Source organism: Microplitis mediator, chromosome 7 (genome assembly GCF_029852145.1).
Source record: "Microplitis mediator isolate UGA2020A chromosome 7, iyMicMedi2.1, whole genome shotgun sequence".
NCBI lineage: Eukaryota > Metazoa > Arthropoda > Insecta > Hymenoptera > Braconidae > Microplitis > Microplitis mediator.
This window is the reverse complement of record NC_079975.1, coordinates 7,101,657-7,116,045: the sequence shown is the minus strand read 5'-3', so window position 1 is coordinate 7,116,045 and position 14,389 is coordinate 7,101,657. Positions and strand designations below refer to the sequence as shown.

Genomic DNA, 14,389 nt, shown 5'->3' with positions numbered 1-14,389 from the left:
CTATTTGTTGCATACCATGTGGATTTGGGTCTTGGTAAGCAGCAACAAAATTAACCAGATTAATAAATCTATACATAAATATTTATTTATAATATCAAAATATATTAAATAATTAACTTATAAAATTTATTTTGCTGATGAAAAAAAAATTATATTTTTTAAAAAAATAAAACATTAATTAATTTGTTTATTTTATCTGCACTCATTATTGTTTTTTTTAATTACATAAATGCAATAATTATTTAAATAGACTAATTATTTTTCTTTTTTTTATGAACATACATTTAGACAGCATGATTAACTGCATTAAATGCATGTACATGCTCATTATTATTTTATTTCTGTTAAAAAAAAAAAAAAAAAGAAAAAAATGCTTATATTAATTATATGATATCTGTAGAATAACAAATAATTTTATTTATTAAAGTAAAACTTTTTTTTTATTTTATAAATTTAATGAATGACAAAAATTTAATTTACAGGGTGATATTGATCGTGCTGAGGAAGTGATTGCTGCTGGACAACAATTATTATCAGGAAGACATCAATGTCCTACAGAAGTTGTAGAGCCAAAGTGCGCTGAATTGCAGCGAGTCTGTACAATTTTGAGTCAAAGATTGGAGAGGCGGCTACATACGCTCACTAAATGTCGCGAACTTATGGAACGTATTGATAAGGTAATTTTTTTTTAAATATATAGTTAATTATACTATTTTAGGCAAACTGATAAATAAATTTTACGGATAAATTGTCAGGCAAATGCGTGGTGTACACGAGGTATTGAACTTCTCGCGTCACAAAACAGCGCAATGCCAACGGATCAGGCTCTTCAGGAACTAGAGCAGCTCGTTGAAGCCGCTGAAGAGTTCCATAGTCCTCGATGTATTTTTCAAGATTCTATAATGCCAGAAACTAAAGCATTGGTTGCACAGGTAAATTATTATTATTGTTAATTTTTAAAAATGAAACCAAATCCGCTAGCACAATTATCAGGCTACATATGATTTTAATTATAATATTTTTTTTTGATAAATATGATGATTTTTAAATTCGATGTATTGTTTTATTATTATTATTATTTTTATCTTGGATACTTTTTTAAGAAATTTAGTTATTAGATTTGTCCTCATGGTAAAATTTCTAAAAATTTTTGCTGTAATGTGATTTAATTTGTCAAGTAGGTTTCAAAAATACCATTAGTTCAAGTATATACATATATGTGTACTAGGGTGAAAAAATTTCAAGCCAAACCCGAGTCAAAAAACAAATTATAATTTAATCCTCAAAAGCTGCTATTCCTTTGATGTTTTATTTGCCGTCCAGAAAGTAACTCTACTTTAGAACTCAAAATCCTCAATGAGAACTATGAGGTCTAAATGCAAATAATTTATCGATTTTAAATTATAAATAAGACCTCAAAATCCTTAACGAATGAAAAGTTATACTTCGGACTTTGAAAAATTTTAGATAGAAAACGGAGGGGAGAGAATACTTCGAATGAGACTTTTGAGGTTCAAATGTCGATAAAATTATTTCTTTATGTTTTGAGTATTTCGAGGCTCTAATCCAGATTATGTTATTCCAGTTTGGTCCTCAAAGTGGTAAAATTGGTCGTAACTACTACTTTGAGGACTAAACTAGGAAACTTTTCTTTACTGTTGTCAATCTTAAAATTCTAAATTGATCCTCAAAAACTTCATTGAGAACTTTGAGACTTAAATCCGAATTCGTTTTTTGACTCGGGAAAAAATAACAAAATTTCTTTTGGGCGAAAAGAAGCCGACTAAAGGCCTAGTGAACACACGGCTGAAAAAAGTTAGGCCGAAATTTGGTCAATAGCTAAGCCTAAAAATTGCTGAAATTTAGCCGTTGACTAGACCTAAAAATAGTCGAAAATCGGCCGACTTAATTTGTCGGCTAAATTACAACCAATTTTCAGTCTGTTTGTTATGATTATGAATAACAAAATTTCGGGGTATTTTCGAGCAACTTTCAGCCTCTTCCGATAAAATTCTACGGTTTCGGCCCGATTTCAACCAAATATTTTTACTTGGATATTTACAACTCCAGCGCTCTTAATTCTAATCAAATTTTGTCCATTTTTTTTTTTTTGGGTAATTACTAAAATTTTTTAAATCCCAAAAAATTTTACTATAATTTTTTGGTTTTTATAAATTTACAGTAAAAAGATTAAATAAGAAAGAATTTTATCTAAAAAAATTTATTTAATGCTAATTTTGTATTACTAATTTTACAAGGGTTATAATTTTTAAAATTGTTTATAATAAATTTATTTTCCACTATAATAAAAATAGTGTGCAAAATAAACTGGGTTAGAAAGTTAATTTAATTTTCCACTTTATTATCATAAAAACCATACTAATTATAAAGAAGCAAAGAAACTTTTTATTCTAAAAGTTTTAAATATTTTTTTTCCACCTCAATTTAATTTTGCGTACACAATTAAATGAAGTAGAAATAAAAGCTCGGAGAGAAGGCTTTGAAAACTTATAATCAATAAAAAAAAAAACAGTAAGTGAAACGGGAGATTTTTTTCAGCTCTTTAACGCTTTTGTCTTTTTTTTTTACTCTTAATAACATAAGGCCATTGAATACCCTTTGTGAAAATAGATATATCTGTAAATGGGGCTTCAAATTAAGCCTTTTAAGTGTCATGAATTGAACAAGAGCCCGTTAGTTTTAACGTACTCCTAATTCAATTATCAAAAAAGAAAAAAAAATTCAAACACTCATTTGATTATAATTAAATCCTTTATTAAAAGTCATGACTCCTGACCTATTGAAATAAAATTTTGAATGCAGGTCTTACAAAGAATCGAAGATGTAACATTGATGTGCGAGAAAAAAATAATTGTTTTGAAACAACAGTTGATAAAACCCGCGAGACCGGTTCAAACGGTTACACCAGAGCCAGCAAAACCACTTCAAGCCTCACCACAAATCATAAAACCAGGAAGAGTTTTAAAAAAAGCCAATACAATGCCAAAGGTATATTGATTAATAATAATATATATTATTATTGTTATTATTAACTCTCTGCTGAGAATGGGAACTTTTCTGATGATCCTGAAGTTAACAGACAATCCAGTAATTTTTTAAATTTTATTTTCAGTAGATCGATTACGAAAAAAAAAAAAATAAAAATATGCACATATAGAAAATTTAAAAAACTATAAGTGCAATTTTTTTGAATATTTTTTTTTTTATGATTTGTCGTGTTTAAAAAAATATAAAAATTATCAAACGTTGGCTAATTTGAGTATCATACTTTTCTTAATAAAAGAAAATTAATCAAAAATGCATTTTTTCTCCATGAGGTAAAAGACCTAGTACCCGATCAGGAAACTAGTATTCGATCACTTCATGTATTTGTATATCTATATTTAGTAAAATTTAGTAAATATAGAATACAAATATATGAGTGATCAGGTACTAGTTCCTTGGTCGGGTACTGGGTCTCTTACCTCATCTGAGCCAAAAGTTTAAATTCCTGGCCTGTTTAAAGGGAAGAAAGTCGTGTTTTCTTCTTCTGAGAAACAAATGATAAAAATTAGCGCATGCGCGATTCTTCCCACAGACAGAAGCAAAAATTTAAACTTTCAGGCGCAGATCTGGTGAAAAATAGCATGCACACCAGAGGAATGTATAACGTCCCAATCCACGTGTTTGCCACCCTCGCATTCGGCTCCGGTAGGCAATTAAGCACGTGGGTCGGAATGTCCTACTTTTCTCCTTAGGTGTGTAATATACTAATTAAAAATTAGTGTTGGAAATTACAACCCGGAACTTGGGTGTCTACATAAGAAATTTTAACATTCAAACGATAAATTTTATCATACGTGTCATAAATTTTTTAATTATCAGTTCCGATTTTTAAAATTCGAATTTAGATAAAAGTGTTAAATGTTTTAAAATAATTTATTTATTGTATTACTGATTTTAAAAAAATTTTTTAAAGATGGAAATGGGTCCAATAGAAGGTGGTGACTCATCATCACCAGAAAGCGAACCAAGAGACATTGAAGCGATGCGACTTAAACGCGGCCATGTATTAACAGAACTTGTTGAAACAGAACGTGCTTATGTAGCAGAACTTGGATCTATAATAAAAGGATACATAATGGAAATGACTAACGAAACAATGAGTCATTTAATACCAAGTGCGTTGATTGGAAAATCAGATGTACTGTTTGGTAATCTCGAGGAAATTTATCATTTTCACGGTGAAACATTTTTACGCGACTTGGAAAACTGTATATCAAATACCGAATTAGTAGCGCTGTGTTTTGTACAGCGAAGAGATATATTTTTCCGACTGTACAGTTATTATTGTCAGAATATTACAAGATCTGAGAGTTTGAGAGAACAGATACAAGGAGAGCCACAGTTTTTAGCAGCTTGTCAACAAAAACTGGGCCACAAGTTACCGTTGGCTGCTTATCTGTTGAAACCCGTGCAGCGTATCACTAAATATCAATTATTATTAAAAGATTTACTGAAATATAGCGATGAGCCTGCTTGCTGTACAGAGCTACAAGAGGCATTGGATTGTATGTTAATTGTTTTGAAATGTGTCAATGATAGCATGCATCAAACTGCGATCAGTGGATTTGGAGTAAATATTAACACAATTTATATTTATGTTTATTATTATTTATCGAATTCGAAACACTGACATTTTTTATTTGATTTTTTTTTTTTACGGAGAAAAATGGGCCCAAGAAATTTCTGAATTTTCATTATGCTGTCGACCAAATTTGAATCAGGAAATTGAGACGTCAAAAAATTATTATGCTGCACTATAATTATTATTGTGAGCCTTTAGAAATTTTTTATTTTCTACTATAATTCCTAATTTAGACAAATAATTGTCATTACAAGTTTTAAGTCTATGAAATATTTTGTAGTGTAGCATAATAATTTTTTGAAGACTCGAGTAGATCTACTTCCTGTTTCTAGTTTGGTCGATAGCATAATAAAAATTGTATATATATGACAGCCTAGAATGCCTAATAAATAATAATAATTATTGTCGTCATTTAATTTATAGGGAGACTTAAACGCCCAAGGTGAACTTTTATTACAAGGATCATTTAGTGTTTGGAGCAGCAGCAAACGTGAACGTTTATTACGACTGAAACCATCTCAACGTCATATTTTTCTATATGAAAAAGCAATGATATTTTGTAAACACAGTAAACCACAAGCTCATAATAAAGCAACTTATCATTTCAAACGTTTTCTCAAAGTAAGTTTTAAAAATAAATAGTATATTATATGACAAGGGATGAAACGAAAGCCTACGGCTCGGGCAGTTAACTTCACTCTGGTCTGAAATCGTGTTTCATCCTGAGTTACATACAACATTTTTCATGATTACCTGCATTGGAACTTAAAGTTTCAGTCTCAGCAGCCAGTCAGAAACAAATTTATTCAAGACCAATGGTGTCATTAACTATTAGCATCATCGTAAATTGAGATTTTCAATTTATAATTACGCAGAAACTATAAATACTATTTATCACTTACACGCATTTTCATAAAACTTAATCACAGTCAGAACTGTAATTTACGTAAATACAATTAATGGTCTGAAATTACTATTAAACAAATGACAAGTATCAGAGTTTAAATTTCGAAATCCTTCCGTCAGTGGACAGAAACTATATTTATTTTTTTCTAAACTTCTTTCGACTGAATGTAGAGACACTAAAACTTCAAGTTTCGATGCTGGTATCATGAAAAAATAAAATAGATCAATCGGTTGTGTATTTTTTAAGTTATTGTGTTTACCATAATCAACACCGGTGTGTACGGACCCGTACGTACTGACAGACATCACAGGCTTTTTTTTCAATCATTATTTTTAAAAAAAGTGACAACATTATGTTCGTTTCATTGATTAATAAATTATCTTTCAAATGGTTAGAATTTCATTATAGTTGAGAAAATTTTAATATTTATAGACATGATTTTTACGTGAGTGAATCAGCTGGTTCCGAGTAAACGTTAGCAGAACACATCTCATTGCTTCGCAATTGAGTTGTGCAATTTATGAATAATAATCATAATTATATTTACTGTTGTGCAGATGTCACAAATCGGTTTAACTGAATCGGTAAAAGGGGACACGAGAAGATTTGAAATATGGTTACAAGGTCGTGCTGAAGTTCATACGATCCAAGCACCGAGTAATGAAGTCAAACAATCGTGGGTACGGCAAATAAAAGGTGTGTTGATGTCACAACTTGCTGAATTGAAAGGGAAACAAAATACAGCGTTGGCTAAGTCTAATCATAAGTAAGTATTTGATTTTGATTTATTATTATTAATATTTTGAAAGTGAAAATTTATGATTGGTACAAATTACTTTGTAGGCCATTGAGACAAACAATATCATGGGAGACACAAAGTGTTTCTGGATCATTGCGTACACTTTCTGTTGACGGTAATAGTGTGATATCACATGTTACTGATGTATCACAATCAACGGAAGAAGATGTAGCTTGGAGTTCAGAAAATAGTAATACTGATGACGAAGATGCATTTTCGGAAAATCCAGGACCAGCTCCAGTAAATTTATTTTTGTACTATTATATATAATAATACTAGTTTATACATCATTTTTTTTGGCTATTTAGTCATATAAAGTATTTTGAATAATTTAAAGATATTCAACTCCCATACGGTTTAATACCAAACTTAAGTTTTGATAAATTCACTTGTAATTCAAAAAATTACGCTCTAAACATGAATTAGTGAAAATAAGTGAATATTCACTAATTCCAAGTGCAATCCGAACCACAAATTTCAAAAAGTGGTTCGGTTGGCACTCAGAATTTGTGAATATTCACTTATTTCACTTATTCATGTTTAAAGAGTAGGAATATTCGATCAGAATTTTTGGTTCCCTAACGTTTCATCTGCAGGGGACCCGGCATGAATAACTCGGTCATTACAACTCTGGTAAAAATAACTCCGGTCAAAACAACTCTATACAAAAACAACTCGGTACAAAAAGAACTCTAGTAATTTTTTCTTGTATTCTTTATAGTACACATTTGTTATATTTTATTAAATAACGCCGTCTCTATCGCTAATTTTTGCGTGTTGGTTAACCCGAGTTGTACTGGACGGAGTTGTTTTTGTACCGAGTCGTTTTGTCTGAGTTATTTTGCCCTAGAGCCCATCCGCAGACCTTAAATCCGCGACGTTGTAAATCGGTAATGAGCCCTTTTTTCAAAGGTTTTGTGTGTGTGTAATTACAATAGTATATTAACACACTCACGTTTGCAATGGTACTGAAAAAATTAAATGAGTAAATAAAGTAAATAAATTATTATAAAGTCGCGGATTTAATGTCTGCGGGTAAACATTCGTGATACCGAATTTTTTGAAAGAAGTCCGCTTTATTTGAAAAAAATTTTCGTACATATGCAGGTGTAGATGCGCATTGTTTTAAGCACGAGTACTTAAAAAATTTGAGCGGATGTCTATGAAACAGATCCCGATGTAATTCAGATCCCAAATTTCCAGATTTCTGGTGGTAGAGATAATTAATCACCCAGACCCCGATGACACAGGTTGACTTTCTTACTTATTAATTGTAGATCCGTTTCAAATAAAACCCATATTCACTTCCGATTATTTACTATGTATTCAAATACTTTTCATTTAAGAAGGGTTCGCACTTTTCTCTCTATTACACTCAAGACCACGAACTGTACTATCTTTGTTGCACTTGTGCAGTAAATGGAAACTTTGGCCAAGTTTTTCTCTTAAACAAACGAATATCATCAAACAACTAAAGCGCCTTTCACTAGATTAGACAGTAGTGCATCAATGTGCGGTCTGTATTTTGTATTTAGAGATTTTGTTTCCGAAAAAAATTCAGCGGAAAATATCTGATAACAAAAAATTTAGTAAACTAGTGAAAGTTAATATTTAATAAGTCATCAATTAATAATAATAATTTTTAGGGTGGACGATACGTAGCATTAGCTGATTACTGTGCCGTTGGTCAATCAGAAGTAACAATGCGCGAAGGCGATCACCTGGAATTATTAAAAGTTGGCTGTGCCGGTTGGTGGTTTGTTAAATTAATTGGTACTGGTATTGAAGGTTGGGCGCCAGCAGCTTATTTAGAGCCAGTTAGCCGCAAAACATCCCGTAGTTCTCAGTCTGTTAATAATAGTCAAGAAGTTATATGAAATCGGCGTTTAACACACTAAGTAATACATCGCATGTAATACATTTACGTATACATACAGTGTATTATTTAGTGTGTTAATTATTATTATTATTACTATTATCACTATTATATTTCATTAAGTTTCATCATTAAAGTTAATTTGTAATATTAATTGATATGTTAAATTTCTCGTGTAAAAAAAATTTGTTCCAAAAAAATTCAAAAAAAATTCGACATGTGGAACTTCTAAACTTGCCCGTGTAAAAAATTTTTTATTCATAATGAATTTAGATATAAATTTCATCCCGAAACTCAGATCGTGACACAAATATAACTTTTTTAGGGTTCCGTAACAAAATATCCGCGACAAAATAACCGGACGACAAAACATCCGGGGTCAAAATAATCGCACGACAAAATATCCGCGGACGAAATAACCGCGAGCCAAAAATCCTCACCACAAAATAACCACATGACACAATATCCGCACGATAAAATTTACCGGAAAAACTAAATCAGTTGACGAAGCAACCGTGACAAAATAACTGTACGGTCAAATATCAGTTGCCAAAAAAACGTCAAATCGATATATTTGAAAAACTAATTAATAATGATTAATTAGGAATTATCAAGCAAGTTTTGACAAGTTTTATTATTGTTATTTATTTTTATTGTTGTTTTATTATTATTTAAGGATATTTTGTCGTGTGATTATTTTGCCCGCGGATATTTTGTCATGTGGTTATTTTATCCGCGAATATTTTGTCGTGTGGTTATTTTATCGTGAGGATGTTTTGTCCGCGGTTATTTTGTCCGCGGATATGTAGTCGTGACACCCTTTTTTAGATCCTTATGGGGTAATTGACTTCTAATGAAAACTTTTTCGGAACGAGGGTAAAATGTAGTAAAAATACGTCTTGAGATAAGCTTTTTTTTACCATCAAAATGACAAAAGTTCAAAAAAATTCTAATCTGTCTCAAGTTAAGAAGTATCGCAAGTCGAACTTTTTTGGAACGAATTTTTTTTTACACGGGTTATTATGTGCAATTAATTTTTATTTGTTTTAATTATGCCAAGAGCAATTTCAATCAAATATAATATTGTTTTATTTATTTAAATAAAGAAAAGAGCTTTAACGGACTGATTAAATGGCAAATAACTTGTGGATTGGATGATAAATTTTTAAATATTAGGACAATTTTTTGTTCGTATTCGACTGAATTAGCCAGTACAGTATTTTATTATTAATTATAATTATTATTATTAATTTCTGTAAGTAATTAAAATTACATTAATTAATTTTTTTTTTTTAATTTAGAGGCTATTTATTTACTGTATATATATTAATATACATATGTTTTTGTAATAGATTTTTATTGTAGTGTAATTATGTATTTAAAAAAGAAATTAACGCATTGACTAATTGGGTATTAATTTTGTTTACTTATTTTTTTTTTAATATTAAAATTAATACACTAATTAATATTTTTAATTGCGGAAAACTAATGGGTAATGAGTAATTAATATTGAGTATTGATAAGAAAAATACTAAGGACGGAGAATGTTTTATTGCCATGTTAGATTATAAGCAGGTACATTGTTAAATATTTAAAAAAATTGCTGGAGCAATATAATATTTAAATAAAACCCGGTAATACAAACTAAATATAATAGGAAGGAGGTAAAAATAAATATATAATTAATATGATAATAACATATATTAATAAATTATTAAAAACTGAATCTATAGGACGTATGTGCAATTAACAGACTTCCAAATTGTAAACAATTAACACCAATTACGCAATAGTTTATTATTAATAATTATAGTTTATATATTTAGTACTGATTAACTTGCATTGATTAATAATTTATAAATTGATACAGTTAACAAAAATAGTTATGATAATAAATAAATACATTTAATGTATACATTAATTATTATCGATAAAAGTTAATTTTTTTTTCTATGAAATAAAAAATTGATACGCACATAAAAAAAAATTTATTTTCATTTTTATTGTGTATAATTTTTATTTAAGCTAAAGGTGTCTAATAAAAGGGGTAGTACGGGCACGTGGGACGATAGCTAATAAGAAAAAAAAGGGGTGGTATTGGAGATAAATATTGATATTTATTTTTGTCAACTGAAAATATTATTGCAATTAATGGCAAGTTTTTTTACACGCAAAAAAATAAATGATAAATTTTATTCGGATTTTCAATTGATTTTTATTGTTTGAACAATAAACCCGCATCAAAGAAAGTAATTTATAAATAATATGATATTGAAAGCGAAAAAGTATAAGAATGATTCTCTAAAATATATTGATATGAAAAAAAAATAGTCACTCTTGGTCTTTAAATTTTATTGTTTGAAATGATAAAATACGTCATCTTGCCAAATAGATATAGCCGCGCATCAGTATTACTATAGGCTAATTCTTTCACATACATTAAAAGCTTACAAACACAAGTTAAATTTTGTTGTTTCAAACTATAAAAACTGATGCACTTAAGATATACTTTTTGACATTTTGAAAAAAGTAATAATTATATACCGTTGTACATAAAATCAATTGTTCGACATTGATAATTTTATTTATCATACTGAATGTTTTTTTACTTTTTTACTATAAACTTAAATGTTCCCAACATCGAATGTTGAAGCTGAAATGTTAAATAATTATAATTTCATTTTTTTATCTACCAAACAGTAATTTCTATTACTTGTAACATGATTTATTTACATATAAACTTTAAATTTCAATATTTAACTGAAGATTATTATAATTTATTCAATAAAACCATGAAATTAATGTTTGAAATGATATTAAATTGTGACCCCATTCCAAATTTTTCGTTATCAATTACTAATTTTTATAATCGATTTTTTTGCGTGTAAATATAAAATTTTTTTAAACGTTCATTTGATGTCATTTTTTTTTTTTTTTTTTTTTTTTTTTTTTTTTTATGGAACAAATACAGTCGGACCTCATTATAAGTCTATTCTGCCTTTTTTATAAACCAGGTATCGCGAGTTGGAGAGAGAAACTAATAGTCTTATAACGAGGTCCTACTGTATTCTATGGATTTTTTTTTGTAAAACATTTGATGTTAATTGAAAGAAATATTTAATAATTAGAAGAGGGTTGAAAAAAAATCACGAATGTTTTGTATTTTTAAAAAAAGAATGTTCACAGTTTCAAAATATGTATGGAAATAAATTTATTCAAATTTTTGGGCTTCTGAAAAATTTTATACTGACGTCTGTATTAATGATTATATGAATAAATTGTGGATTCATTAATTAATCTTCTAATTGTGAAAATTTTTATCAATGAATTCTACACAAAATTTATCAAGAAAAAATTCGATAAAAATTTTTGCGTTATTTGAATAAATATCCATAAAATATTTTAATTATTTATTGCAATTATATTAGCAGTTGATAAAAATTTAATATTAAGATAAATTTCTGTTTGATGCCAACAACTGCATCAATAACTTTTCTACACGTACTAGCATTTATAATAATTAATTAAAATTTTTAATTACTATGTTCAATTAAGAAAAAGTTAACATTTTTTTATTAGTAATTATATTTATGTTTGAAATTTTTACTAGTGATTTAAAAAAAATTTTTAATGATAAATAAAAAAAAATGTGATTATAAGTTTTAAAAAAATGTATAATTATTGAGTTTAATTTATTTGACAAAAAAATTTTTATACCAAAAAAGCAATCAGTCTCTGATGATCATTAGTGGACGTTAAAAAAAATGATGTTTAAAATGTCCTAAACTATGGTGTCTTAAGCTTAGACAAAAAATATAAAAAATTTTGCAATATGTAGATAAAAAAAAAAGGTTAACTCTTGTGAAGAGTCGCTAGATTAATAATTAACTAAACTAAATAGAGTTGAAGAATAAATCTCGTTCAATAAATACACAACATATAGACAATAAACATGTCCATTTATAAAAAAAAATTAATAATTAATAATTAAAATAAAATGCATCATCAATAGAGAAATAAATAATTCAATCAATCCTTTTATCACAGCATCAGAAAAGAACAAGCAGCTGCATCCCTACATGTAATTTTTCACACCTCAAGCGCGAAAGCGCTAAGGGTGCTTTACTGACGGTTCTTCCACGTTGACAATTTTTTGAATATTTGAACTTGCAATAATATTTTTCAAACAAATTAAAAATTTATATGATGATCTCTACTGATTTTTATTTATACAGGGTGATCCAGAATTACTTTCACAGCGAGAAAATTTAGATAGAGGAGGTGATTCTAAGCATGAAGTTTCTTTGCCACTTTTGAAAATTTTGAGTAGTTTTTGAGTTATTCAACATTTTAATTGACCAATCATATGTGACGACTGGAATTTAAAAAAAGTAAAAAAGAATAAACATTAAGTTTGGCAACGACGCAATTATTAACTTCAAGTCATACATAAATTTTTTATTTCAAAAAGTTCGAATTCTGCAAAAGTTTGACGAACGAAAACAAAACACGCAATCGCAACCTCAAATATACTCTTATCATACATTTTTTAAATTTAATTACTGAGAATTGTGAATAATAATTACGCTTTCATCATTAGAGTCTGGACCACGGACAATCAAAGCACAATTATGTTTTTGGGGCATTCCGCGCTAAATCGATCACTTTTAAAACAAACCCCTTCTGATTTCACAGATAATTTTTTTTATTTTTTATCCCACTAAACGCGTTTCTCATAATTTTTTAAAATTATCTTACCCAATCAAAAAAAAAGTTACGAATTTTTGAAAAAAATTTTTCTTTTATTTTCAAAATTCTATTACTTCGGCAAAAATAGACTTATCGGGACGTTTTTTTTTTTTTTTTTACATTTTGTCTTATTTTCAGTCTTGGAATTTAAATTACTGTCAGTTTTGTATATCGTCTTATCTGCAGTGGTAATTTTTTTTTTACTGTATATCTTGAATTTTGTAATACTTTTGGTCTTGAATTTTGTCTTGAATTTCAGTGGTGAATTTTCTTCACTTTCTTGTCTTGAATTTTGTCTTACTTTTTGTCTTGAATTGTGTTTTACTATTTTTCTTAAATGTTGACTTACGTTTTGTTTGAAGTTTCGTCTTAAATTGTATCTTACTATTTGTCTTACTTTTTGTCTTGAATTTCGTCTTACTTTCTGTCGTGAATTTTGGCTTGAATTTTGTCTCACTTTTTGTCTTGAATCTTGTCTTACTTTTTGTCTTGAGTTTCGTTTTACTTTTGGTCTTGAATGTTGTCTTACTTTTTGTCTTGAATTTCGTTTTACTTTTGGTCTTGAATGTTCTTACTTTTTGTCTTGAATTTCGTCTTACTTTTTGTCTTGAATGTTGTCTTACTTTTTGTCTTGAATTCCGTCTTACTTTTAGTCTTGAATCTTGTCTTACTTTTTGTCTTGAATTTCGTCTTACTTTTTGTCTTGATTGTTGTCTTACTTTTTGTCTTGAATTTTTTCTTAGTTCTTGTATTAAATTTTATCTTACTTTTTGTCTTGAATTTCGTTTTACTTTTGGTCTTGAATGTTGTCTTACTTTTTGTCTTGAATGTTGTCTTACTTTTTGTCTTGAATTTCGTCTTACTTTTTGTCTTGAATTTCGTTTTACTTTTTGTCTTGACTGTTGTCTTACTTTTTGTCTTGAATTTGGTCTTATTTTAAGTTCTGATATTTATCTTATTTCTGGTCTTGAAATTTGTCTTATTCTCAACCTCGAATTTTGTCTTTGATTTTGACTTCTTATAAGTCTTAAATTTTGTCTTATTTCTGGTCTTGAGTTTCATCTTATTCTCAGTCTTGAATTTTGATTTCTTAGAAGGCTTCAATTTTGAAAATAAAAGAAAAATTTTTTCAAAAATTCGTAACTATTTTTTTTTGATTGGATAAGATAATTTTAAAAAATTATGAGAAACGCCTTTAGTGAGATAAAAAATAAAAAAAATTATCTGTGAAATCAGAAGGGGTTTGTTTAAAAAATGATCGATTTAGCGTGGAATGCCCCAAAGTATATTTGAGGTTGCGATTGCGTGTTTTGTTTTCGTTCTTCAAACTTTTGCAGAATTCGAATTTTTTTAAATAAAAAATTTATGTATGAATTGAAGTTAAAAATTGCGTCGTTGCCAAACTTAATA

General features: G+C 28.3%; 1 protein-coding gene across 3 annotated transcripts in view; it reads left to right on the top strand.

The window, feature by feature from the left end:
• LOC130672370 (guanine nucleotide exchange factor DBS-like) overlaps positions 1–10,940 on the top strand; it is a 28,153-nt gene extending 17,213 nt beyond the window's left edge. For all 3 annotated transcript variants that reach the window (XM_057476916.1, XM_057476917.1, XM_057476919.1), the window contains exons 8-15: positions 483–677; positions 756–932; positions 2,824–3,009; positions 3,980–4,636; positions 5,072–5,269; positions 6,113–6,321; positions 6,399–6,594; positions 8,001–10,940. In XM_057476916.1, coding sequence (XP_057332899.1) covers positions 483–677; positions 756–932; positions 2,824–3,009; positions 3,980–4,636; positions 5,072–5,269; positions 6,113–6,321; positions 6,399–6,594; positions 8,001–8,231 — 2,049 coding nt within the window. In that variant the 3' untranslated portion in view covers positions 8,232–10,940. The remainder of the gene's footprint in view (positions 1–482; positions 678–755; positions 933–2,823; positions 3,010–3,979; positions 4,637–5,071; positions 5,270–6,112; positions 6,322–6,398; positions 6,595–8,000) is intronic.
• Positions 10,941–14,389: the final 3,449 nt, after the last annotated feature.